At 41.8% G+C, this 27,714-nt stretch overlaps 1 protein-coding gene across 1 annotated transcript in view; it reads right to left on the bottom strand.

Annotated features, from left to right (window-relative positions):
* LOC311126884 (rho guanine nucleotide exchange factor 2-like) overlaps nt 1-27,714 on the bottom strand; it is a 76,395-nt gene that overhangs the window by 12,321 nt on the left and 36,360 nt on the right. The window contains exons 7-21 of the mRNA XM_084158574.1: nt 27,088-27,231; nt 26,502-26,752; nt 24,095-24,220; nt 23,049-23,166; nt 21,074-21,150; nt 20,627-20,798; nt 18,760-18,836; nt 18,387-18,559; nt 18,228-18,295; nt 17,112-17,306; nt 13,136-13,234; nt 12,985-13,034; nt 8,248-8,298; nt 6,920-7,255; nt 3,063-3,231 (exon numbers count right to left, since the gene is read on the bottom strand). Of these exons, the coding sequence (XP_084014700.1) occupies nt 3,063-3,231; nt 6,920-7,255; nt 8,248-8,298; nt 12,985-13,034; nt 13,136-13,234; nt 17,112-17,306; nt 18,228-18,295; nt 18,387-18,559; nt 18,760-18,836; nt 20,627-20,798; nt 21,074-21,150; nt 23,049-23,166; nt 24,095-24,220; nt 26,502-26,752; nt 27,088-27,231 (2,106 nt within the window). The remainder of the gene's footprint in view (nt 1-3,062; nt 3,232-6,919; nt 7,256-8,247; nt 8,299-12,984; nt 13,035-13,135; nt 13,235-17,111; nt 17,307-18,227; nt 18,296-18,386; nt 18,560-18,759; nt 18,837-20,626; nt 20,799-21,073; nt 21,151-23,048; nt 23,167-24,094; nt 24,221-26,501; nt 26,753-27,087; nt 27,232-27,714) is intronic.

Raw genomic sequence — 27,714 nt, forward strand, 5'->3', positions numbered from 1 at the left:
CCTACAGTTCCTTGCAAAAGTATTCATCCCTTTTGCCGTTTTTTCCTATTTTGTTGCATTACAACCTGTAATTTAAATTGATTTTTATTTGGATTTCATGTAATGGACATACACAAAATAGTCCAAATTGGTGAAGTGAAATAACTTGTTTCAAAACATTCTAAAAAATAAATAACTGAAAAGTGGTGCGTACATAAGTATTCACCCCCTTTGCTATGAAGCCCCTAAATAAGATCTGGTGCAACCAATTACCTTCATAAGTCACAAAATTAGTTAAATAAAGTCCACCTGTGTGCAATCTAAGTGTCACATGATCTCAGTATATATACACCTGTTCTGAAAGGCCCCAGAGTCTGCAACACCACTAAGCAAGGGGCACCACCAAGCAAGTGGCACCATGAAGACCAATGAGCTCTCCAAACAGGTCAGGGACAAAGTTGTGGAGAAGTACAGATCATGGTTGGGTTATAAAAAATTATCTGAAACTTTGAACATCCCACAGAGCACCATTAAATCCATTATTAAAAAAATTGAAAGAATATGGCACAAACCTGCCAAGAGTTTGCCGCCTACCAAAACTTACGGACCTGTCAAGCAGGGCATTAATCAGAGGCAACAAAGACACCACAGATAACCCTGAAGGAGCTGCAAAGCTCTACAGCGGAGATTGGAGTATCTGTCCATAGGACTACTTTAAGCCGTACACTCCACAGAGCTGGGCTTTACGGAAGAGTGGCCAGAAAAAAGCCATTGCTTAAAGAAAAAAATAAGCAAACACGTTTGGTGTTCACCAAAAGGCATGTGGGAGACTCCCCAAACATATGGAAGAAGGTACTCTGGTCAGATGAGACTAAAATTGAGCTTTTTGGCCATCAAGGAAAACGCTATGTCTGGCGCAAACCCAACACCTCTCATCACCCCGAGAACACCATCCCCACAGTGAAGCATGGTGGTGTGGGGATGTTTTTCATCAGCAGGGACTGGGAAACAGGTCAGAATTGAAGGAATGATGGATGGCGCTAAATACAGGTAAATTCTTGAGGGAAACCTGTTTCAGTCTTCCAGAGATTTGAGACTGGGACGTTGGTTCACATTCCAGCAGGACAATGACCCTAAGCATACTGCTAAGGCAACACTCGAGTGGTTTAAGGGGAAACATTTAAATGTCTTGGAATGGCCTAGTCAAAGCCCAGACCTCAATCCAATTGAGAATCTGTGGTATGACTTAAAGATTGCTGTACACCAGTGGAACCCATCCAACTTGAAGGAGCTAGAGCAGTTTTGCCTTGAAGAATGGGCAAAAATCCCAGTGGCTAGATGTGCCAAGTTTATAGAGACATATACTTTCGCAAGCCACTGTACATACACAGTACCAGTCAAAAGTTTGGACACACCTACTCATTCAAGGGTTTTTCTTTATTTTTTACTATATTCTACATTGTAGAATAATACTGAAGATATCAAAACTATGAAATAACACATATGGAATCATGTAGTAACTAAAAAAGTGTTAAACAAATCAAAATATATTTTATATTTGAGTTTCTTCAAATAGCCACCCTTTGCCTTGATGACAGCTTTGCACACTCTGCGCAACCTGTCCAGTCATGTGAAATCTATAGATTAAGGCCTAACAAATGTATTTCAATTGACTGATTTCCTTATATGAACTGTAACTCAGTAAAATCGTTGAAATTGTTGCATGTTGCGTTTATATTTTAGTCCAAATTTGAGATTTCTTTAGTTCAAACTGCTGTGTCTTTGTGAGACGCGGTGTGGGTGAACGGATGATCTCCGCATGTGTAGTTCCCACTGTAAAGCATGGAGGAGGAGGTGTTATGGTGTGGGGGTGCTTTGCTGGTGATACTGTCTGTGATTTATTTAGAATTCAAGGCACACTTAACCATCATGGCTACCACAGCATTCTGCAGTGATACGCCATCCCATCTCGTTTGGGTTTAGTGGAACTGTAATTTGTTTTTCAACAGGACAATGACCCAACACACCTCCAGGCTGTGTAAGGGCTATGTTACCAAGAAGGAGAGTGATGGAGTGCTGCATCAGATGACCTGGCCTCCACAATCCCCCGAACTCAACCAAATTGAGATGGTTTTGGATGAGTCGGACGGCAGAGTGAAGGAAAAGCAGCCAACAAGTTCTCAGCATATGTGGGAACTCCTTCAAGACTGTTGGAAAAGCATTCCAGGTGAAGCTGGATGAGAGAATGCCAAGAGTGTGCAAAGCTGTCATCAAGGCAAAGGGTGGCTATTTGAAGAATCGTATAAATAAAATATATTTTGATTTGGTTACTACATGATTACATATGTGTTATTTCATAGTTTTGATGTCTTCACTATTATTCTACAATGTAAAACAAAAAAGTAAAAATAAAGAATAACCCTTGAATGAGTAGGTGTCCAAACGTTTGACTGGTATTGTGTATATATATATTTAATGAAATGTACCCAGACCTCACCCTGTAACGTTTCAACTGAAATTGTCCAAGTTGAACTAGCTAGCTAGCTTGATAAACAGTGCTGATAATTCCATTTGGTCTAGCTAGCTAAATTATACAGCCAATATCTTGTCTATATTGATGGTGTTTACAATAACCAAATAGATGGATAAACAAATAATTTGTGAAACCATGATGTGATGTATGACAAGATTGGATATTGCATGCAATTTCAATGTTGTTTGAGTGGCTTTGTGTATAAGCACATTTGTTTGAGATAATCTTATGGCAACACTGCTCATTGCATCCATGTTGCTTGACATAGGCGTTTTCAAAAAAATGCCAGTCAAGGTGAGCACCCCGCCCACTCAGCCTACCATCTCCCCGCCCACTCAGTCGGTCTTTTCAGACTTCCTTGTAGTTTGACGAGAGAAAAATTAGTTTTTCTCACATTTTCAGCATTTTTATCAGAAATAATATTATGGGTGATGTTTTAGTCATTTAAAAGGCTATTTTACTTGGGAATCAGAATGACTGTTCAGGACCTTTAATATTCTGGTGCATTGTTTACACTTGGAAGTGTTGTTTACTAAGACTCTTTACACACCTCGGGGACTCTCCGAGCGCGGTGATGCTTTGGCCTCCTCCTCCTCATCTGATGTCACCTCCACCTCCAGGTCACTGCCATCATGATGCCCCTCCAAATGCTCGATTGACTCCTGGCTGGCCAATTGGGTGTCTGCGTTGGTTTCACTTGCTCTGCGAAGGGGTGGAGCCTACGCAAGATGACAAGTGGAACGGCACACCAAATCAATTATGAAACCTACAGACACTTTATTTCTATATTTGCCTAATGTATAACCTACAGTGCCTTCAGAAAGTATTCAGACCCCTTGACTTTTTCCACATTTTGCTGTGTTACAGCCTGAATTCAAAATTGATTAAATGTAGATTTTGTGTCACTGGCCTACACACAATACCTCATACATTTTTTACAAATTAATAAAAAATGAAAACCTGAAGTGTTGTGAGTCAATAAGTTTTAAACCCCTTTGCTATGGCATGCCTAAATAAGTTCAGGAGTAAAAATGTTGTGTATAATAGTGTTTAACATGATTTTTGAATGACTACCCCACACATACAATTATCTGTAAGGTCTCTCAGTCGAGCAGTGCATTTCAAACACAGATTCAACCACAAAGACCAGGGAGGACTTCCAATGCCTTGCAAAGAAGGGCACCTATTGGTAGATGGGTAAAAAAGCAGACATCAGGGACGGCTTGTTCAATAGGGCGATATGGGCGACGCACTGCCAAACGGGAAAAGGAAGGGATTTTTTTTCTAATCAATTATAAAAAAAAAAAAAAAAAAATTTTTTTTTTTTTTTTTTAAATAAATTTATAAAAAATTATATCACGGCAACAGCAGTTATCAGTGTTCACGTCTGATCTGCCAGCCACTAAATGTCAAATCAGGCTAAAGTCGTGCTTCAAATGGCCCCGCCCGTTTTTTGGGCGATTTCAGTCAGGTTGAAAATCGCCCAGAAGTCTGTCATAGACTCCCATGTAAAATCTATTTTTGTCACATTTCAAAGCTTTCAATACATTCTCTATGGGTGTCTGTGGGCTTGCACTTACGCGCTTTCGTCATACATAACGTAACCACGAATGAACGTAACTAAGAAAAGACCAGGTAGCAGCCTCAATCAATTCACTACTACTATCAAAATGGCTAGGCTTCAGTCCAACTCGATTGTGTCTTTGAAAGAAGTTCCTTTTTGTCGGCGAACAAATGAAGATAAATTGGCAACGAAACAATTAGGACCTCCCAGACCAAATTTAATAATTCAACAGGTGTCTACTAAAGGGGGGAAGTCCTACACCCGAGGATTTTCCAAAAATTGGTATGAACGGAAAACCTGGCTAGCAGGCTGCGATGTAGCTAATGCAGTTTTTTGCTACCCCTGCTTACTCTTCCACCCTGAAGGCGGCACAGCAGACAGCACCGCTTGGACAGCGACTGGTGTAACCGACATGCACCATCTTTCAGAAAAGATTAAGAAAAATTAGCTGTCAAAGACCCACATATAGCTGTTTGAGATTGTCTGCTTTTGGGAGAGTGAATATTGCCACTCAACTGGATGAGGGATACAGGCTAGCTGTCCGCCGCCACAACGATGAGGTTAGCAACAGCAGAGTCGTGAACACTGTCTACGAGAATCGAGACGACCTCATATAATGTTTTGAAGCCATCCGGACGGGTTCATTGGGTTCATTTGACCAGCACACCTTGAGAGAGGCAGCTGGCTACGTGAGGATACTACATGATGAAGATTTAATTTTTTTCCTGCGGCTTTTTCACAAAATCATGCCCCACGTCGACATTCTGTACCAGAAGCTACAGAAGAAGGACATCGATGCTGTCTCTATCAAACGTGCCCTCGACAGCTTCACAAGCAAGTGCAGGCCATAAGGTAAGATTAAACAGATATCAAAAAATGTGGTAAAAGCTCTTGTTGATCCTGCAATCTGAACAAATACCAAGATGCTGTATTTTCAGCTGATATTTCATTTGTTTATGGAAATGCATATTGTTTATGCAGTGTTGAGGAATGTGAAAGAACACCCTTGATTATTTTTACTGTGATAACTTATTTTGCTTTTGTAAGCCAACACTTTTGAGATCAGTCAATAAATGCTTCTGGTATTGACTTATATGCTGCCCCTGTCTTCATGTTGTTGCTGGACATATCTTTTTAAAAATGTGTGTAGGTCACCTAAATCATCAGAAAAATTGCCCTCCCTGAGAATTTGTTCAGGAGCCGCCACTGGCAGACATTGAATATCCCGTTGAGCATGGTGAAGTTATTAATTAAACTTTGGATAGTGTATCAATACACCCAGTCACTACAAAGATACAGGCATCCTTCCTAACTCAGTTGCCGGAGAGGAAGGAAACAGCTCAGGGATTTCACCATGAGGCCATGATGACTTTAAAACTGTTACAGAGTTTAATGGCTGTGATAGGAGAAAACTGAAGATGGATCAACAACATTGTAGTTTCTCCACAATACTAAACTAAATGACAGCGTAAAAAGAAGGAAGTCTCTACAGAATAAAGCAATAAGGCACTAAAGTAAAACTGAAAAAAATGTGGCAAAGAAATTAACTTTATGTCCTGAATACAAAGCGTTATGTTTTGCGTTATGTTTGATTACCACCTTTCATATTTTCAAGCATAGTGGTGGCTGTATCATGTTATGGGTATGCTTGTCATCGGCAAGGGAGTTTTTTTTAGGATAAAAATAAACGGAATAGAGCTTATCTCAGGCAAAATCCTAGAGGAAAACCTGGTTCAGTCTGCTTTCCAACAGACACTGGGAGACAAATTCACCTTTCAGCAGGACAATAACCTAAAACACAAGGCCAAATATTGCTTACCAAGACAACATTGAATGTTGCTGTGTGGCCTAGTTACAGTTTAGACTTAAATATTTCTTGAAAATCTATGGCAAGACTTGAAAATGGCTGTCTAACAATGATCAACAACCAACTTGACAGAGCTTGAATAATTGTTTTAAGAATAATGTGCAAATATTGTACAATCCAGGTGTGCAAAGCTCTTAGAGACTTACTCAAAAAAAGAGTCTTAGCTGTAATCGCTGCCAAACGTGATTCTATTGACTCAGGGGTGTGAATACTTATGTTAATGAGTTATTACTGTATTTCATGTTCAATAAATTAGCTAAACTTTGTCATTATGGGCTATTGTGTGGTGAGAAAAAAATGGGTGAGAAAAAATCTATTTGATCCATTTTGAATTCAGGCTGTAACACAACAAAATGTGGAATAAGTCAAGGGGTATGAATACTTTCTGAAGCCATTAACTCAACTCAGATGATTGAGAGCATATTCCCATTATCAGATTCTCATCTACAACAATGACCTTGGTAAAAAATCAGTGCACCCCCCTATAGTTAAGCTAAGTGCAACTACCCACAGCGTCAGAGTTGGTGTCTCAACTTACTGTTGCGAGTTAGCATAGTAGAATACACTATGTGCAATTTCAAAATTTGGTTGTGCATCAGCAGTTTCTCTGTTGTCAGTCACTGATATTCAGTCAATTAGCCCATGTCAGCAATTTGTTTTTAGATTGCTAAATTAGTTTAGCACCCAGCTATGTAAACTTGTTATCATGGTCGAATGGGCTAAACTTGTTATGGTCGAATGGGCGATCATGGTCGAATGATTTTGTAAGTCAGTCTCATTCAGATATCATATTAAAAACTGCAAACATTTCTCTCCACCCTATCTCCACTGTCAAGAGGGGGGTCACTAAAATGTTTTTCTCGCAATGTGGGGGTGGGGGATGTATGTGGGTACACAGACCCGCGAGCAACTGCAGCCCCTCATGATGAGATCAGATCTTTTGTGGCCCCCCCAGCCCCATCAAAGTTGCCTATACCTGCTCTGAGCCTTCAGTTCCCATACTGTCCACCATGGTGGCACTGTGGGCCTTCATGTCGCGGACCAGCCTCTCCAGCTGGGCGCGGGCCTTTTCGCTATCCCTCAGGCGGCCCTCGGTCCCCCGCAGCCTACCCAGCTCCTCCTGCAGGAGGCTGTGCTGCCTCTGGAGCAGGGCCAGCTCCCCGATGGCCGCCCCCGTGCTGGCCTCGGCCATGCCCGCGTCACGTGACAGGGAGCGCCAGACCCGTTCGGTGGCCGTGGTCGGGGCGTCGACTGGTGGGCCCTTAGAGCGCAGGCAGAGCTCCAGGATGGAGTCCTGCTTGATCACGGTGCCCTGGGAGAGGAGAAGGAGAATAAGTTAGAAGGGAATGGAGTGCGATATGAGGAGACTGGTATAGTGGTAGCGTTGCTGACTCCATGTGACAGGAGTTTGAGAAACAGCTTCTATCTCCAGGCCATCACTGTTAAAGAGTCACCACTAGCTGGCCTCTGCCCAGTACCCTGCCCTGAACCTTAGTCACTGTTCTGGCAGGCTACCACCCAGTACTCTACCCTGCATCCTGGGTGAAACAGTATGTAAACATTATTAAAGTGACCAGTGTTCAATGACTATATACATAGGGCAGCAGTCTCTGAGGTGCAGACCTTAGAGCCTGCTGCCCAATGTACATAGTCATTGAACACTGGTCACTTTAATAATGTTTACATACTGTTTCACTTTATATGAATATACTGTATTCTAGTCATGGCTCATCCTATAACTTATTATTTTTATATTTCTGGAATATATGTATATAGCTTTTTTTTTATTGCTGGGTATTACTGCACTGTTGGAACTAGAAACACAAGCATTTCGCTGCATCTGCAATAACATCCGCAAATCTGTGTACGCGACCAATAAACTTGTATTTTTGTTTGATCCACGGGTCTGCAGGAATGAAGGCACATAGAGGGCAAGCTATAGATATAAATACATTTATAGAGGCCACAATAGAACATATTTTATCAACTGTGAGATCATTGAAGGAAAAGAATACATTACTATTCAAGCAGATTAAAACAAGCAGAAGCCTAAGCAGGTTTACTGTATAACTGTAACTTAACACTACATCATAGATGGCACGGACTGTAACGTCCACAGTAAATATATAGGAGATCTGGGTCAAATTCTCAAATAATTGAGCTTCTCAGCATATTAAAACCAATGAAATAGTCCCGAAAATGCAAACTCGGCTAAATAAAGAGCACTTCAAATACAGTCAAGTATTAGAAAATATTTGACATTTGTATTCGACTCAGGTCGGGTACAGAGACACATCCACTGACCTGGAGGGCATGAAGGTGGGCACTAAGGTTGACCAGCCTCTGATACACTTCCTGAAAAACATACACCATCAGTACATACAAGAAATATTATGCCAATGCAATCAAGAGCAAATACAGTGCCTTGGGGAGGTATTTACATTTTAGTCATTTAGCAGATGCTCTTATCCAGAGCGACTTACAGTTAGTGAGTGCATAAATTTTTCATACTGGCGTTGCAAGCGCCATGCTCTACCAACTGAGCTACAGGGGACTACAGACCCCTTGGCCTTTTCCACATTTTATTACGTTACAGCCTTATTCTAAAATGGATTAAATAAATACAATTCCTCAGCAATCTACACACAATACCTCATAATGACAAAGCAAAAACAGGTTTTTAGAAATTTATGCAAATGTCTGTTTAAAACCCCCCAGAAATACCTTATTTACATAAGCATTCAAATCAAATGTATTTATAAAGTTCTTTTTACATCAGCAGATGTCGCAAAGTGCTATAAAAAAACCCAGCCTAAAACCCCAAACAGCAAACAATGCAGATGTAGAAGCACGGTGGCTAGGAAAAACTCCCTAGAAAGGCAGAAACCTAGGAAGAAACCTAGAGAGGAACCAGGCTCTGAGGGGTGGCCAGTCCCCTTCTGGCTGTGCCGGGTGGAGATTATAACAGTACATGGCCATTAAGGGCAGATTTTTCTCCAAGATGTTCAAACGTTCATAGATGACCAGCAGGGTCAAATAATAATCACAGTGGTTGTAGAGGTTGCAGCAGGTCAGTACATCAGGAGTAAATGTCACTTGGTTTCCGTCTGGCCACTTTACCATAAAGGCCTAATTGGTGGAGTACTGCAGTGATGGTTGTCCTTCTGGAAGGTTCTCCCATCTCCACAGAGGAACTCTAGAGCTCTGTCAGAGTGACCATCGGGTTCTTGGTCACCTCCCTGACCAAGGCCCTTCTCCCCCAATTGCTCGGTTGTGCAATATTTCTCTAAGGAAACCAGTAGGGTTTCATTGTGAAGCATTCCTATAATTATCAGGACATTTCAGAATAGAGTTGTCAAACAGGCTTCAGAAAAGAATGGTGATTCGAAAATGTGATGTTGCCATGGATACTCCAAGGCACTGTTTGAAACAGAGCTGTCAAGCTATAAAAACTCAGAGTGGAAGACTCATGAATTACGGAAGCCTTCACTTGAAACTTCTAACATAAGGTCATGTTCATTAGGCACCAAACAGAAATCGGACTGAAACGGGGACTACATGGACAATGTTTTTTTTCCATTGTAAATGCCCTAATGCAGTGGTTCCCAAACTTTTTCACTCGGGCCAGGGCTCTAGACTAACTTTTTCCTCTTGTGCTACTAACTTTTTCATTTGATGGCACCAGCACATGATTTGGTCGCACCAATGATGACCTAACCTGTGTTCCATAATGTACCGGCATTCCATACAGAACCAGGCTAATAATGACTAGCCATCTTTTAAAGTAGCATGCCGTTGCAGGGCTTGACATTCAGGTAAATTTGCCCGTGACACACCGGGCCAGTGCCAACTGAAAGCTACTGGCCCAAAAGAAAATACTGGCCCGGGAAAGCGGATGATGCGCACATAATTTAAATGTTATATTTAATTTGCAGGCTGAACAAGTAGCCTATAGCCTATAATGACCTACCATGCATACACAAAATTACATTTTAACTTGACAATATCAGATTTACATTGATTGTTTGGAGTGGAGAAATCTAACCTTTGCGCAATCTCAAAAAGGGTGTTATTGTCAGGGATTTTGAACAGTCACTCTACAGTTATTGGGCCCTATAAACATTTTTTATATTTTGGTAAATTCCGTTTTCCCGGTTAGATTTTTCCAGATTTCAGAGTTTTCCTAGTTTTTTAAAGATTTTCATTCTCAAAATCTCACTTTTTTTAAAATATGAATACTAGTCTACAACAATGCTTAAACCACATCAGGAGACCACTTCTGAGGTCTGGGAACAATAAAACAATAATAATTTGGGTGTAGTTGCTCTTTCATTCAATTGCACACATAGCTTTGGCTAGCTTTGTTTTTGTACTGTACAATGTACAGTGTAGGCTACATGTGATGGCAGAGTTTGCAAATGCCCACAATTGATACAAATCATCATATGATATCATTCTGCCAGGTAGGCCTACTTTGCAGTCAACCTTTAATTGGAAAGGTTTTTTGGGAAAACCTTTAGAAATGTTCATTCAAACAGTGCATGATGACTGAATTGCGCGTTGCAAACATTCAACCAAGACTTCGGACCAAACCTTTTGAATACCTGGTCTGCATACCCATTGTTGCATACCCATTACTAGTTGAATAAATATTAATAAAAATAAAAGCTAATTGTGAACCAAAAACGAACATTACTAGCTACATTTATTTCACTGGCACCCTAGCGACCAATACAAAATTGGTTTCTCACTGCTAAGTCAAAGGGTCCCCCGCACGCCACCTCTATTTCTATGGGCACAACCACTGTTTATGACACAAACTGTTCACACCCCTCTTGTTAGTGGAGATAACAGTTTTCAGGTTTAAAGTTTATTTCCTGCAATTCTATACATTTTGCCATGTCTTATTTGTGTTTATGTGATATGAGTGACTCAAACATAACAACAAAATCAATATGCTAAAAAACCTAGCCCAAAAAAATTAGCTGACATGGACTAGTTGATCTGGACATTTCTGACAAGTTATAAATAAAAGCTCTCTAAGGTCTGCAATGACTGACTCCCTGCCCGCCCTGTCGACCACTGCTCTAATGAACATGACCCAGCTTTAAGCTATCATAAGCCTATATTACAAATGACTAGAACTGCTAATCTGTCTTCAATATTTGTTTATTTGGGTTGACCAGTATGTTGGCAGGGATGTTGTCTACACCCATATTGTCTTATGACAGACCTGGGGCTGTTGCCACCAGACATAAATCAATCTTAGATGAAAAGAAGCTGGATGATGACATGACATTGTAAAATGGCCAGCTAACCATGAACTTCAGTCTGCAATGTTATTGGCACAATTAACCTTCATAGCAGGAATGATTTATCTCTGTGGTGCCACTCATATGACAAATCAGGGCCTGCAAACTATCACGGATTACAATTGGAAACCCAGCCGTGCGCTGTCCAGTGACGCGAGCCTACCAGATGAGCTAAATACCTTCTATGCTCGCTTTGAAGCTAGCAACCCGAACCATGCATGAGACCACCATCCCAGGACCCTGGGATTAAACACCTCCCTCTGCAACTGTATCCTGGACAACTGTATCCCCAGGTGGTGAGGGTAGGCAACAACACATCCGCCACGGTGACCCTGAACACGGGGGCCTCGCAGGGGTGCGTGCTTAGTCCCCTCCTGTACTCCCTGTTCACCTTCACCCATGATTGCGTGGCCGCACACGACCTCAACACCATCATTAAGTTTGCCGACGACACGATGGTTGTACGCCTGATCACCTGGCAGTGTGTTTCCAGGACAACAACCTCTCCCTCAATGTCAGCAAGACAAATGAGCTGATCGTGGACTACAGGAAACAGAGGGGCAAGCACTCCCCCATCCACATCGACGGAGCTGTAGTGGAGCAGGTTGAGCGCTTCAACTTTCTCGGTGTCCACGTCACTAAGGAATCCTCATGGTCCACACACATCTGAATGATTCAGAAGAGAACTGGGTGAAAGTGTTGTGGTCAGATGAGACCAAAATCGAGCTCTTTGGCATCAACTCAACTCGCCGTGTTTGGAGGAGGAGGAATGCTGCCTATGAACCCAAGAACACCATCCCCACCGTCAAACATGGAGGTGGAAACATTATGCTTTGGGGGTGTTTTTCTGCTAAGGGGACAGGACAACTTCACCGCATCAAAGGGACGATGGACGGCGCCAGGTACCGTCAAATCTTGGGTGAGAACCTCCTTCCCTCAGCCAGGGCATTGAAAATGGGTCGTGGATGGGTATTCCAGCATGACAATGACCCAAAACACACGGCCAAGGCAACAAAGGAGTGGCTCAAGAAGAAGCACATTAAGGTCCTGGAGTGGCCTAGCCAGTCTCCAGACCTTAATCACATAGAAAATCTGTGGAGGGAGCTGAAGGTTTGAGTTGCCAAACGTCAGGCTCGAAACCTTAATGACTTGGAGAAGATCTGCAAAGAGGAGTGGGACAAAATCCCTCCTGAGATGTGTGCGAACCTGGTGGCCAACTACAAGAAACGTCTGACCTCTGTGATTGCCAACAAGGGTTTTGCCACCAAGTACTAAGTCATGTTTTGCAGAGGGGTCAAATATTTATTTCCCTCATTAAAATGCAAATCAATATATAACATTTTTGACATGTGTTTTTCTGGATTTTTTTGTTGTTATTCTATCTCTCACTGTTCAAATAAACCTACCATTAAAATTATAGACTGATCATGTCTTTGTCAGTGGGCAAATGTACAAAATCAGCAGGGGATCAAATACTTTTTTCCCTCACTGTAAGTAAGCATTTCACTGCTAGTCCACACCTTGATTTGATTCCCACACGTGAACCATGCTCACAATGAGTAATCTTCCCTGGGTCCTGAAGACTTCTGTTAGCTTCCCGAGCTAAGGACTTGGCTTTAGTTCAGCGCATGGCTTTAGCTTGGCTTTGTGGCGCATGGGAGACCTTGGTTCTAAGCCAGGTCGACCACAGTAAATGACCATGCTATTACTATTATTATTAAGACCTCACCTTTGCTGCTGGTGACCCGTCTGTTCCATTGACAACCACCTCCTGACCGTCTACAAACAAACAACAGTCACTCAATGGTCATTGCTCACAGTGCTATGGAGACTAGACTACTATACAACTTGTCAATCAATGGCACAAAGGAGTCACTCACTGATCACTAGCGCCCCCGTGTGGTTCGGGTGACCGTTGAAACTGCAGGGCAGAGGCATTTCAAAGGTGGAGCCCAGCAGTAGCTCACTCAGCCTATCCACTGGGAGACACAAAGACAGACAACACAAAATCAGTGCCTTAACAAAATGTATGGTGCATACATTTCAACTCACCGGTGACACAGGGTAGGTCAGGTTTTTACATTGTAGACCATTCCATTGGTCCTAAAGTGAACTCTCCGCCCACCCGGGGCATCGCCCAAAAGGAAAAGATATAGAAGAATCGAACTAAATTCGTATATGTTCTACTTGGACTTGTAAGTAATACATATGGCAGCAAATACACAAACAAGATTAATACAATTTTATTTAATGAACATTTAAATAAGAATCTTGTATGGCAGAAGAGGATTATTTGTACAAAAATCTAATAAGTAATCTAATAAGTATCTGGTAATATATTTATATCTCAACAATCATCCTCTCAATAGCACATTGGTAGTAGTCAGTGACAAATATCTAAGCTAAGCAGGGCTGGGCTTGGATAAACTCCTGAATTGGAGACCAAAAGGATAGCTGTAGATAAATCAACTGTCCAGTAGGAGGTTCTGCCCAACCTATTGTTTTTTTAACCATGGAAACGCATACCTGAAAATGACAATGTATCTACAAATATTGTATTTTTCTGATAGTAATTGTCATGTTTTTTTATATGTTGACTTATAGAAACAATGTGAAACCCATAAGGAAAGCATTTATTTTGTAGAGGTTACATTGTCAGACATACACTTTTCTTATAACATGAATTGATGACTCATACTGTATAGTTAATATATTTTGTCTCAAATATATGTTATACCATATTTATGTGGGAAAATGACCACCATCATGCTGGGGGTTTGAGAACCACTGACATAAGGTTTTTTTCTCACCCATCTATACACAATACCCCATAATTGCAAAGTTAAGACATGTTTTTAGAAATTTTGCAAATGTATTGAAAATGAAATACAGAAATATCAAATTTACGTAGGTATTCACACCCCTGAGTCAATACTTTGTAGAAGCAGCTTTGGCAGTGATTACAGCTGTGAGTCTTTCTGGGTAAGTTTCTAAAAGCTTTCCACACCTGGATTGTGCAACAATTGCCCCTTATTCTTAAAAAAACTATTCAAGCTCTGTCAAATCAGTTGTTGATCATTGCTAGACAACCGTTTTTAGGTCTTACCAAAACTGTAACTCGGCCACTCGGAAACATTCACTGTCTTCTTGGTAAGCAACAGTGTATATTTGGCCTTGTGTTTTAGGTTATTGTCCTGCTGACAGGTGAATTCATTTCCCAGTGTCTGGTGGAAAGCAGACTGAACCAGGTTTTCCCTCTAGGATTTTGCCTGTGCTTAGCGCCATTCCGTTTCTTTTTTATCCTGAAAAACCCCCAGTCCTTTACGATTACATGCATACCCATAACATGATGCAGCCACTACTATTCGTGAAAATATGGAGAGTGGTACTCAGTAATGTGTTGTATTGGATTTGCCCCAAACATAACACTTTGTATTCAGGACAAAAAGTTAATTGCTTTGCCACATTTTCTGCAGTATTACTCTAGTGCCTTGTTGCAAACATGATGCATGTTTTGGAATATTTTTATTCTGTATAGGCTTCCTTCTTCTCACTCTGTCAATTAGGTTAGTGTTGTGGAGTATCTACAACATTGTTGATCCATCCTCAGTTTTCTCCTATCACAGCCATTAAACTCTGTAACTGTTTTAAAGTCACCATTGGCCTCATGTTGAAATCCATGAGCGGTTTCCTTCCTCTACAGCAACTGAGTTAGGAAGGACGCCTGTTATCTTTGTAGTGACTGGGTGTATTGATACACCATCCAAAGTGTAATTAATAACTTCACCATGCTCAATGGGATATTCAATGTCTGCTTTTTTTATTTTTACCCATCTACCAATAGGTGCCCTTCTTTGCGAGGCATTGGAAAAACTCCCTGGTCTTTATGGTTGATTCTGTGTTTGAAATTCACTGCTCGACTGAGGGACCTTACAGATAACTGTGTGGGGTACAGAGATGAGGTAGTCATAAAAAAATCATGTTAAACACTATTATTGCACACAGTGAGCCATGGAACTTATTATGTGACTTGCTAAGCACATTGGTACTCCTGAACTGATTTAGGCTTGCCATAACAAAGGGGTTGAATTGACTCAATACGTTTTTCATTAGTAAACATTTCGAAAAACATAATTCCACTTTGACATTATGGGGTATTGTGTGTAGGCCAGTGACAAAAAAAATCTATATTTAATCCATTTTTTATTCAAACTGTAACACAACACATTTTGAAAAAGTCAAGGGGTGTGAATACTTTCTGAAAGTACTGTAAGTTAGCACATACACCACTGACATATAAGGTAAAACATTAAATCTTACCAGATACTTATTAGATTACTTATAACATTTTTGTAGAAATAATCTTCTTCTGCCATACAAACATTCTTATTTGATTTGTATGATTATTTTCCATATGGACAGGCAAGAAAAACAAATGTACTCTATCAAAGCCAGACTCAATGTAGGAAAGCACCCCATGACATTTCACATGCATATAGCACTTTCTATGATATAGTGCTCAAGGAATGACATTCCATGAGAGCAACATTAGCCTAGGGGTTGACAGCCACTTCAAATTGACCATTGAATATTCATAAACCTGATATCCACACTGAAGACATTGCCATCTTCACTGTATGTAGGGAGGGAACTGCACAACTGTACATGTCAATCAATGTCTGGGTGATGATGAGTTGATAGTTTGCTGTTTGTGTAAATGTAAATGTAGCTGGAAGGCTTTGAAAAATAAGTTCCTTATCAGAGGACAATTCATCTAATCTATAATTGTACAGACAGTACACAATTCAAATGTCTGTTTGACTGTTCCAAGTCAAGTAAAACCATAATGTAAGCCAACCAATGGACTTCTATGGAGGAAACTTTGAAGTCAGTCATCTGGAATGTATGGCATGTTTGGCAACTGAGCAGCCACCTGGCAGCCATTTTGTGCCAACACATTGCACATGCATCCGTTGAATAGTGAGTAAAGGAATAGCGACAGTTGATGCTTAGACTAAGTGCATTGCCAAGTACAACTGAGAACATGCCAAGGCCTTTCATAGCTGCCGTAATTCAACTTTGAAGTATCGTTGCAGTCAGTTAAGTGGAAGCACAGTAGCAGTTGCGTTTCTGCATTTAAACAGGCTATTTGTGCTTCTTCATCTGCTTCTTTTCCTCTCTAGTCTTGCTCTCCTCTGTTTCAACATCTCCCTATATCCCTCTCCCTCTTATCACCCTCTCCGTCTTCCTCTTTCTCCTCTCTCTTCCAGTCTAACCCTCTCTAAATCTGCTTAAAGGCCCAGTGCACTCAAAATTCTGTTTTTCCTGTGTTTTGTATCATATTGTACAACAGCTGATGAATCTAAGACTGTAAAAGTGTGAACAAATTTGATCAGTGTTATTTCCTGATAGTTGCTAGTTGAAAATACAATTTACATCAGGTTTTGCATGGGTGGAGTTATGGCTTGCCTGGTGATCAATAACAAAGAGAGTTCCAAACCTCTCTGCCAACAGCTAGTCTTCAGGGTACGTATGCTTCCCATTAGGACCCTCCAATTAGGTCCCTCTGCAGACCACTCCCAGACAGTTCTAGCAAAACTCTTGCTTGAGAATTAGTTTTTTGCTAAAAAGCTATTTTTGCTGCTTTCTGACCATTTCTATGGAAAACTGTTAGGTAATAAATTGTTCCCCAGAAATGATTTGATATTGAGATCAAAAACGGCTGCATTGGTCCTTTAACAACTCTCTTGCTCTCCACCTCTCTTGCTCTCCCTTGCCCTACCTCTCTATCGCCCTACTCTCCCTCACTCTGCTCCCACCCCCCCACTCTCCCCACTCCCTCCACCAACCCCTCACCCTCTGTGATGGCGTCAGTGAGCAATCTCTCGCCGAGCGGCGCTTGGGGCGTGTCGGCCCGGAACAGGTTCCGGGAGTTGGGGCCCCCCGGCAGCATGACCTCCTGGCCCCCCGTCACCTCAGCCAGGTCCAAGAACAAGGTGACCCGCTCCTGGAGCAGCTCCAGCACCTCCCGGTCCTTCTGCTGGATGTCGGCTGGAAGGAGAGATGAAAGTGGAAAGAGAAAGATAGGAAGGGATGGGGGGATGGAGGGGGGTAGGGAAAGAGGAGGGGGAGAGAGGGAAAGACTGACTTGATGATCTTCCTAAAGACCTCTTGACTTAACAGTGGGGGGCAATCATATTCACACATTGTTCAGTTGGATGTAGGCTATAAGAGATGGTGAGATATCGAGAAAGGGAAGAAGAGCGAGAGAGAGAGGGGGAGACAAAGGGAGAGAAAAACAAAAGAAGAGGTGCAGGACTAGAAGGTAAAAGTGAGCAAGAAAGATGGGAGAGTCCAAGAGAGAGTGAAAATGAGAGAGAGAAAAGCTGAGATGGATATATAGAGTTTGATGAGCTCCTCCAATGGGCCTGAGTAGGAGGCAGGCTTCACACTTGTCCTCCTACACACAGAGTGAGAAGGTATTGATAGGGATTGATAGAGAAAGAACGATGGAGAGAGGTAGAAAGGAAGACAGAGATAGACAGAGGATAGTGTAGAGAAGAAGTGAAACAGAGTTCCTATGTGCAAACAAGTGTGTTTATATCTACATAAAATCTAATCAAAGTTTATTGGCCGCGTACACAGATTTGCAGGTGTTATGGCAGGTACAGCAAAATGCTTATTTTACAAGTTCCAACAGTGCAGTAGAATACAATACAAATAATCAAAAATCAAAACAAGAAATCAAGAAATTATCCAGAATATAAAACAAAGGGTTCAGGTCTGGGTAGTTGAATTTGTGGTGAGTGATAGGCGATCTAATGTCCAGAAGTTCTTGTCAGTTATAGGAAATGATCATAAACGTCCTGAGCAAATAAAGTAAGAAATAGGGTCGCCGTGTCTGTCGGTGCAATCTTGCCATCCCTACGTTACATAGAGATCTGTATGAGTGTGTGTGTGTTCATTGCTGACCTTTCAGTCGTCTCAGAAGGGCCTTGTCTTCAGTCTCTATGAGTGGGAACTCTTCCCTGGAAGGACAACTGCCGAGACAGAGAAGATTGTGAGTATATGAGCGGTTTGTGTCTGTGTGTGTGTGTCTGTGTGTGTGTGTGTGTGTGTGTGTGTATATACCTGCTGACAGTGTGTTGTATGAGGCGTATCCAGGTGTTCTTGTCATCTTTCGAGGCAGCATGGACTTCGTACATCTCCGGAGGGGAGGAGTCACTGATGAGGAAGAGCCCTCGCTCCTGATTAGCTATCTCCCTAATCATGAGGTTCTGCAGGGAGAGGACCGGAGACTTGTCCTGCGATGAGAAAGAGGGAGAGAGGGAGAGAGGGGAGAAAGAAGGGGAGTTGCTATATTCTCTGACCTATCCATACAGTATATTCAATTGTGACGAAACAAGTTTCTCTATATTCAAGTGTTTTTTTGTTTGATGTATTTGTCAGTGTGTGTGTGTGTGTGTGTGTGAGTGTGAATGTTAGAGAGTGTGTGTGTGCTTACTAGACAAGGGAAGATGAACCTCTGGTCTTTTTCCTGTAAGAACACTAGGATGTCTGTCATCAGCAGGACCTGCACATCTAAACACACACACACACACACACACACACACACACACACAAACGTACACACGCACAATAAAAACCTCCTTTAAAACATGGGTAAGCAACATGTTTTGGGGATAGTTCCATCACCTACAGTGCCTTCAGAAAGTATTCACACCCCTTGACTTTTTCCACATTTTGTTATGTTACAGCTTGAATTTAAAATGGATTAAATTGAGGGTTTTGTTGTCACTGGCCTACACACAATAAATACCCCATTATGTCAAAGTGGAATTATGTTTTTCAAAAATGTTACCAAATAATAAAAAATGAAAATCTAAATGTCTTGAGTCAATAAGTATTCAACCCCCTTGTTTTGGCAAGTCTAAATAAGTTCAGGAGTAAACATTTGCTTAACAAATCACATGATAAGTTGCATGGACTCACTCTGTGTGCAATAATAATGTTTTCCAATGCCTCGCAAAGAAGGTCAACTATTGGTAGATGGGTAAAAATAAAAAAAGCAGACATTGAATATCCCTTTGACATTTTAAATTAGACTTTGGATGGTGTTTTCACTATGAGGCCAATGGTGACTTTAAAACAGTTAGAGTTTATTGGCTGTAATAGGAAAAAACTGAAGATGGATCAACAACATTGTAGTTACTCCACAATACTAATCTAATTGACAGAGTGAAAAGAAGGAAGCCTGTACAGAATAAAAGTATTCCAAAACATGCATCCTGTTTGCAACAAGGCACTAAAGTAAAACTGCAAAAAATGTGGCAAAGCAATTAACTTTTGTCCTGAATACAAAGTGTTATGTTTGGGGCAAATCCAATACAACACATTACTGAGTACCACTCTCCGTATTTTCAAGCATAGTGGTGGCTGCATCATGTTATGGGTATGCTTGTAATCATTAAGGACTGGGGAGTTTTTCAGTATAAAAATGAAACAATGGAGCTAAGCACAGGCAAAATCATAGAGGAAAACTTGGTTCAGTCTGCTTTCCACCAGACACTGAGAGATGAATTTACCTTTAACCCTCCCGTTGTCCTAGGGTCAAAATGACCCGCCACTGTGTTGAACCAACTTTATTTAATTTTTATATTTTTGGGATCATTTGTGAGAAGGAGGCAGTGAGACTTTAAAGAAAGTATCACTGCCTCCTTCTCACAAATGATCCAAAAAATGTAAAAATTAAATAAAGTTGGTTCAACACAGTGGCGGGTCATTTTGACCCTAGGACAACGGGAGGGTTAAGCAGGGCAATAACCTAAAACAGAAGGCCAAATATTCACTGGAGTTACTTACCAAAAAGACAGTGAATATTCCTGAATGGCTGAGTTACAGTTTTGACTTAAATCTAATTGAAAATCTATGGCAAGACCTGAAAATGGTTGTCTAACAATGATCAACAACCAATTTGACAGAGCTTGAAGAATTTTGAAAAGAATAAATGGGCAAATGTTGCACAATCCAGGTGTGCAAAGATCTTAGAGACTTACCCAGAAAGACTCACAGCTGTAATCGCTGCCAAAGGTGCTTCTAACATGTATTGACTCAGGGGTGTGAATACTTATGTAAGTGAGATATTTCTGTATTTCATTTTCAATACATTAGAACATTTTTCTAAAAACATGTTTTCACTTTGTCATTATGGGGTATTCTGTGTAGTCAAGGGCTATGAATACTTTCTGAAGGCACTGTACAAACTTCTTTGACAAATTGAGCTAGTGGAGGCTGGTTTCCATGTGTTTGATACTGTTCCATTCAAGCCATTACAAAGTGCCTGTCCTCAGCTTCATCTGACACACACTCACCTTTGAACCTGGACCCAGGGGTCTTCCAGAGCAGCGTTCCCTCATGGAAGAGTCTCCTGCGGAGCAGCTCTCCTCCCCTGAACAGGCCCCCGTCCCTCACCTTGGCCTCGGCCCGTGGGTCCAGCCTGGCCCGGATCTCCTGAAGCCGCTGGGTCCGCTCCAGCTCCATCACCTGGACAGCAGGGTCATGTTCATTATGCACTGAATGGAAGCAAACGGACTGAGAATCATCCATTTCCATGCCCTAATGAACAGAACCCTGGTTCACAATAGTGTTAGTGTGCAATACATTGTAATTGCCACTTTCTCAGAGTAAAAGGATGGGTTTATAGATAAAGTGTGGGAAGTCAAAATGGAGTCAATCTGAATAACAGGTGTTAGTGCACGTCAGAATTGATCTCAGTGATAACCTGAGTAAATAAAAGTATAAATGGATGAATAAAGCACCTGCTGGTCCACTGAGCTGAGTAGCTCCCTGATCTGAGTAAGAGACTGGGTCAGACAGGAGGCCTCCTCTTCATTGTCTGGTAGAGAGAGAAAGAGAGAGAGAGAGAGAGAGGATATACAGTGGGGAAAATAAGTATTTAGTCAGCCACCAATTGTGCAAGTTCTCCCACTTAAAAAGATGAGAGAGGTCTGTAATTTTCATCATAGGTACACGTCAACTATGACAGACAAAATGAGAAAAAAAACAACAGAAAATCACATTGTAGGATTTTTTATGAATTTATTTGCAAATTATGGTGGAAAATAAGTATTTGGTCAATAACAAAAGTTTCTCAATACTTTGTTATATACCCTTTGTTGGCAATGACACAGGTCAAACGTTTTCTGTAAGTCTTCACAAGGTTTTCACATACTGTTGCTGGTATTTTGGCCCATTCCTCCATGCAGATCTCCTCTAGAGCAGTGATGTTTTGGGGCTGTCGCTGGGCAACACAGACTTTCAACTCCCTCCAAAGATTTTCTATGGGGTTGAGATCTGGAGACTGGCTAGGCCACTCCAGGACCTTGAAATGCTTCTTACGAAGCCACTCCTTCGTTGCCCGGGCGGTGTGTTTGGGATCATTGTCATGCTGAAAGACCCAGCCACGTTTCATCTTCAATGCCCTTGCTGATGGAAGGAGGTTTTCACTCAAAATCTCACGATACATGGCCCCATTCATTCTTTCCTTTACACGGATCAGTCGTCCTGGTCCCTTTGCAGAAAAACAGCCCCAAAGCATGATGTTTCCACCCCCATGCTTCACAGTAGGTATGGTGTTCTTTGGATGCAACTCAGCATTCTTTGTCCTCCAAACACGACGAGTTGAGTTTTTACCAAAAAGTTCTATTTTGGTTTCATCTGACCATTTGACATTCTCCCAATCCTCTTCTGCGTCATCCAAATGCACTCTAGCAAACTTCAGAAGGGCCTGGACATATACTGGCTTAAGCAGGGGGACACGTCTGGCACTGCAGGATTTGAGTCCCTGGCGGTGTAGTGTGTTACTGATGGTAGGCTTTGTTACTTTGGTCCCAGCTCTCTGCAGGTCATTCACTAGGTCCCCGCGTGTGGTTCTGGAATTTTTGCTCACCGTTCTTGTGATCATTTTGACCCCACAGGGTGAGATCTTGCGTGGAGCCCCAGATCGAGGGAGATTATCAGTGGTCTTGTATGTCTTCCATTTCCTAATAATTGCTCCCACAGTTGATTTCTTCAAACCAAGCTGCTTACCTATTGCAGATTCAGTCTTCCCAGCCTGGTGCAGGTCTACAATTTTGTTTCTGGTGTCTTTTGACAGCTCTTTGGTCTTGGCCATAGTGGAGTTTGGAGTGTGACCGTTTGAGGTTGTGGACAGGTGTCTTTTATACTGATAACAAGTTCAAACAGGTGCCGTTAATACAGGTAACGAGTGGAGGACAGAGGAGCCTCTTAAAGAAGAAGTTACAAGTCTGTGAGAGCCAGAAATCTTGCTTGTTTGTAGGTGACCAAATACTTATTTTCCACCATAATTTGCAAATAAATTCATTAAAAATCCTACAATGTGATTTTCTGGATTTTTTTTCCTCAATTTGTCTGTCATAGTTGACGTGTACCTATGATGAAAATTACAGGCCTCTCTCATCTTTTTAAGTGGGAGAACTTGCACAATTGGTGGCTGACTAAATACTTTTTTTCCCCACTGTAAGGTGGTTTGGCATATTATTGGTAGTGCTGTTTTTTCCCATGCTCCATCATTGACTTTAAAGACCCTGTGTTTTTAGTTAGTTCTGAGGACCTCGTCTCATTATATAAAAAGCTGGCATAGTTCGGCTACATGTTTTTACACCCCATGTAACTGTTTGCTGCCCCCAACAATATGTTTCAGTCTAAAGTGAGCATGACTTTTATATATCACCCTCGCCCCTGGTTTTGTATCAATGGGCTGTTTTTCCTCACCCTTGGTGTTGTCAAGGATACGCTGGATGAGGACGGGGTACTTGGTGATGCGCTGAGTGACCAACAGGATGCACTCCTGGATGCCATGGCGACGCAACAGGTGACCCCGACACACCCGCTGAACAGAGAGCGAGGAAGATAGGGTGAAAGTGAGATGAAAGGTGAACGAGACAGAAGGGAGAGAGAGAGAAAGTAAGAAAGATAAATAACGACTTAGTGTGAAAGAGAGCAGGAAAGCGTGCGAGAGGGAAAGGAGAGGGGAGATAAGAGAGTGAAAGAGAGTTTATAAGAGTGCAAGAACAGGAAAAAGAGAAGGGAAGAAATTAATATGAACAAGAAAAAAAAGAGGTGAGGAGAGACAGGAAAAGCGGCAAACACAGAGGGATGGTTGGAAAAAAACAAATATTAGTGTTTTGTAATTCAATCAAGAACAAAACATTTTTTAAACTGAAATTCTGGAGACTTCAACTTCACAACTAGCTTGAAGAGCTTTAAATCTAAACAAAAGATAAAACATACCATTTACAATAGAAAAAGTAAAAATAACACATGATATTGTAGAGTATAAATGATTCATTGGCAAGGTGCCAGTAACAAAAGGCAAGGTTAGCAGAGTAAATGGTAATGCAACACCAACTCCTCACAGTTATCGCTCAGAACGCTCATTACCAGTAAACACACGCGTACGCACACTTCCCATTGGCCTATTTTCCTTTCTCTGTGCCCGCTTTCTCACTCTCTCTCTCTCTACTAAGGAATGTGAAACTACCAAATAGCATGATCATCGCAAGTAAGACCTTAGTAGCGATGACAAAAATGTGGGTTTATTCAAAAATAAGGAAAACACAAAAGCTCTCCCTCTGTCCCTCTGTCCCCCCCCCCCCCCATCTCTCAATATCAATTCAAGGTTTTTTATTGACATGAAATACATTCTGTGAATACTGCCAAAGCATTCCAAAAAGCATAGTTTTAGAAGTAAAAAATAGCATTAAGTCTCATCACTCATTCTATCTCTCTTGTTTTCCCTCTCTACCCCTCTGTCTTACCCGTATGAAGTACTGGAACCTCTTGTCTCTGGCCAGCAGCTCCTTGTACAGCTTGACAGCCTTCAGGTGGCGGCTGCAGAACTCAGCGTAGGTCTTCCTCATCTCGTCAGCACACTGGCCCGAGAACTGAGAGAAACAATCAATCCGTCAATCAAATCAAATCTATTTAAAATACCCCGGCCTAGACCCCAAAGACCAATCAGAAGCAGAGTGGCTAGGATCAACTCCCTAGAAGGAAGAAACCTCAAGAGGAACCAGGGGAGGCCCATACTCCTCTGGCTGTACAGTGTAGTTAAGATTACATACAGTTGAAGTCGGAAGTTTACATACACTTAGTTTGGAGTCATTAAAACTCGTTTTTTTCAACCACTCCACAAATTTCTTGTTAACAAACTATAGTTTTGGCAAGTCGGTTAGGACATCTACTTTGTGCATGACTGTCACACCCTGACCTAGATAACTCTTGTTGGTTGGGTCAGGGTGTGAGTTCAGTTTGAGATCTATGTTATTGTATTTCTATGTTGGATTCTAGTATTTGTATTTCTATGTTTGGCCGGGTGTGATTCCCAATCAGAGGCAGCTGTCGCTCGTTGTCTCTGATTGGGGATCATACTTAGGTAGCCTGGTTGCCTACCTTAGTTGTGGGATCTTGTTTGTGTTCGGCTTGTTGTGTGTATAGCCCATATGACTTCACATTTTCGTTGTTTTTGTTATTTTGTCAAGTGTTTATTCTTATTAATAAATATGTATGCATACCACGCTGCACCTTGGTCTGACCCGTCTCTCAACGATCGTGACAATGACACAAGCAATTTTTCCAACAATTGTTTACAGACTGATTATTTCACTTATAATTCACTGTATCACAATTCCAATGGGTCAGAAGTTTACATACACTAAGTTGACTGTGCCTTTAAACAGCTTGGAAAATTCCAGAAAATGATGTCATGGCTTTAGAAGCTTCTGATAGGCTAATTGACATCATTTGAGTCAATTGGAGGTGTACCTGTGGATGTATTTCAAGGCCTACCTTCAAACACAGTGCCTCTTTGCTTGACATCATGGGAAAATCAAAAGAAATCAGCCAAGACTTCAGAAAGAAATGGTAGACCTCCACAAGTCTGGTTCATCCTTGGGAGCAATTTCCAAACGCCTGAAGGTACCACGTTCATCTGTACAAACAATAGTACGCAAGTATAAACACCATGGGACCACGCAGCCATCATACCGCTCAGGAAGGAGACGCGTTCTGTCTGCTAGAGATGAACGTACTATGGTGCGAAAAGTGCAAATCAATCCCAGAACAACAGCAAAGGACCTTGTGAAGATGCTGGAGGAAACAGGTACAAAATTATCTATGTCCAGAGTAAAACTAGTCCTATATCGACATAACCTGAAAGGCCGCTCAGCAAGGAAGAAGCCACTGCTCCAAAACCGCCATAAAAAAGCCAGACTACGGTTTGCAACTGCACATGGGGACTAAGATTGTACTTTTTGGAGAAATGTCCTCTGGTCTGATTAAACAAAAATAGAACTGTTTGGCCATAATGACCATCATTATGTTTAGAGGAAAAAGGGGGTTCTTGCAAGCCGAAGAACACCATCCCAACCGTGAAGCACAGGGGTGGCAGCATCATGCTGTGGGGGTGCTTTGCTGCAGGAGGGACTGGTGCACTTCACAAAATAGATGGCATCATGAGGAAGGAAAATTATGTGGATATATTGAAGCAACATCTCAAGACATCAGTCAGGAAGTTAAAGCTTGGTCGCAAATGGGTCTTCCAAATGGACAATGACCCCAAGCATACTTCTAAAGTTGTGGCAAAATGGCTTAAGGACAACAAAGTGGCCATCACAAAGCCCTGACCTCAATCCGATAGAACATTTGTGGGCAGAACTGAAAAAGCGTGTGCGAGCAAGGAGGCCTACAAACCTGACTCAATTACACCAGCTCTGTCAGGAGGAATGGGCCAAAATGCACCAAACTTATTGTGGGAAGCTTGTGGAAGGCTACCCGAAACGTTTGACCCAAGTTAAACAATTTAAAGGCAATGCTACCAAATACTAATTGAGTGTATGTAAACTTCTGACCCACTGGGAATGTGATGAAAGAAATAAAAGCTGAAATAAATCATTCTCTCTACTATTATTCTGACATTTCATATTCTTAAAATAAAGTGGTGATCCTAACTGACCTAAGACAGGGATTTTTTACTAGGATTAAATGTCAGGAATTGTGAAAAACTGAGTTTAAATGTATTTGGCTAAGGTGTATGTAAACTTCCGACTTCAACTGTATGACCATCAAGGCCAGATAGTTTCTCAGGTCTTGCAAAGAATGAATTAGGATGGTAAATGTATACATCACATAAGGCAGTTGGTATAATGTCCATGTCTGTCTACCTACTTGTTCCAGCAGCACATCTCCCAGCTGGTGGATAGTGAAGTTGTAGGTGCTGCCAGGCTGCAGGCTGTGGTTGCGCCGGTTGAGCAGCTGTACCAGGAAGCGGGCATGGATGCCGGTGAGGCGGTCCAGGCAGGGGAAGATGGCATGCACCACGCCTGGCTCCAGCTGCACCTCCTCCAACATGCCCTGGCGGAACACCCGCTCCATGATGCGAAGCGTCCGCACGTGGTGCAGCTCTGTCTGGATCAGTTCTGAGGAAGACAAAAAATGCAAAGAAAGAGTAAATCATGTAACATACGGATAAAATATAATAAAACTTTGATTGTCCATCTGGCGAAGGAAATTAATATTTTGCTCTGTTCATCACCTGCCAGAAACACATAGACCACACATGCACATTTGGGAGGAGGCACAGGGTCAGCTGCAAGGTTAAGTGCCTTTCTCAACAGCACAATAGCAGTGGATGTTGGCCATGATCTGAAACAAGCAGCCCCTGCAGTTGCCACTTTTTCATCGCCCAGCCCGTGACCTTTTCACCACAAACAGAAAGAGGGTCAAGACGTACAGTGCATGTCATCGCTCTCACCATAGATGACGTCCTGTCTCTTGATGATGTCTTTGCGATGCGTCTGCAGGTAGCCCGAGTCCACCGCCATGCTCCATGAGTCCGCCTCAAAATCCCGCCCCTCGATCTCCATTTCCTCCAGCATGGAGGCGTAGTACACCTCCCCTGAGAGAGGAAAACATTCATCCAGTGTAAACAACAAATGGACAAAAGCAGACCATCAATGCCTCTAATTTTCACGGTCTTAAAAACTCTTTGACAATCAATACTTTTTTTATATAACATTTTCAATGTACAGTGGAGAACAAGTATTTGATACACTACCGATTTTGCAGGTTTTCCTACTTACAAAGCATGTATAGGTCTGTAATTTTTATCATAGGTACACTTCAACTGTGAGAGACGGAATCTAAAACAAAAATCCAGAAAATCACATTGTATGATTTTTAAGTAATTAATTTGCATTTTATTGCATGACATAAGTATTTGATACATCAGAAAAGCAGAACTTAATATTTGGTACAGAAACCTTTGTTTGCAATTACAGAGATCATACGTTTCCTGTAGGTCTTGACCAGGTTTGCACACACTGCAGCAGGTATTTTGGCCCACTCCTCCATTCAGACCTTCTCCAGATCCTTCAGGTTT

The sequence above is a fragment of the Coregonus lavaretus genome (assembly GCF_964263955.1).
Source record: "Coregonus lavaretus genome assembly, chromosome: 3".
In the NCBI taxonomy this organism is placed as follows: Eukaryota; Metazoa; Chordata; class Actinopteri; order Salmoniformes; family Salmonidae; genus Coregonus; species Coregonus lavaretus.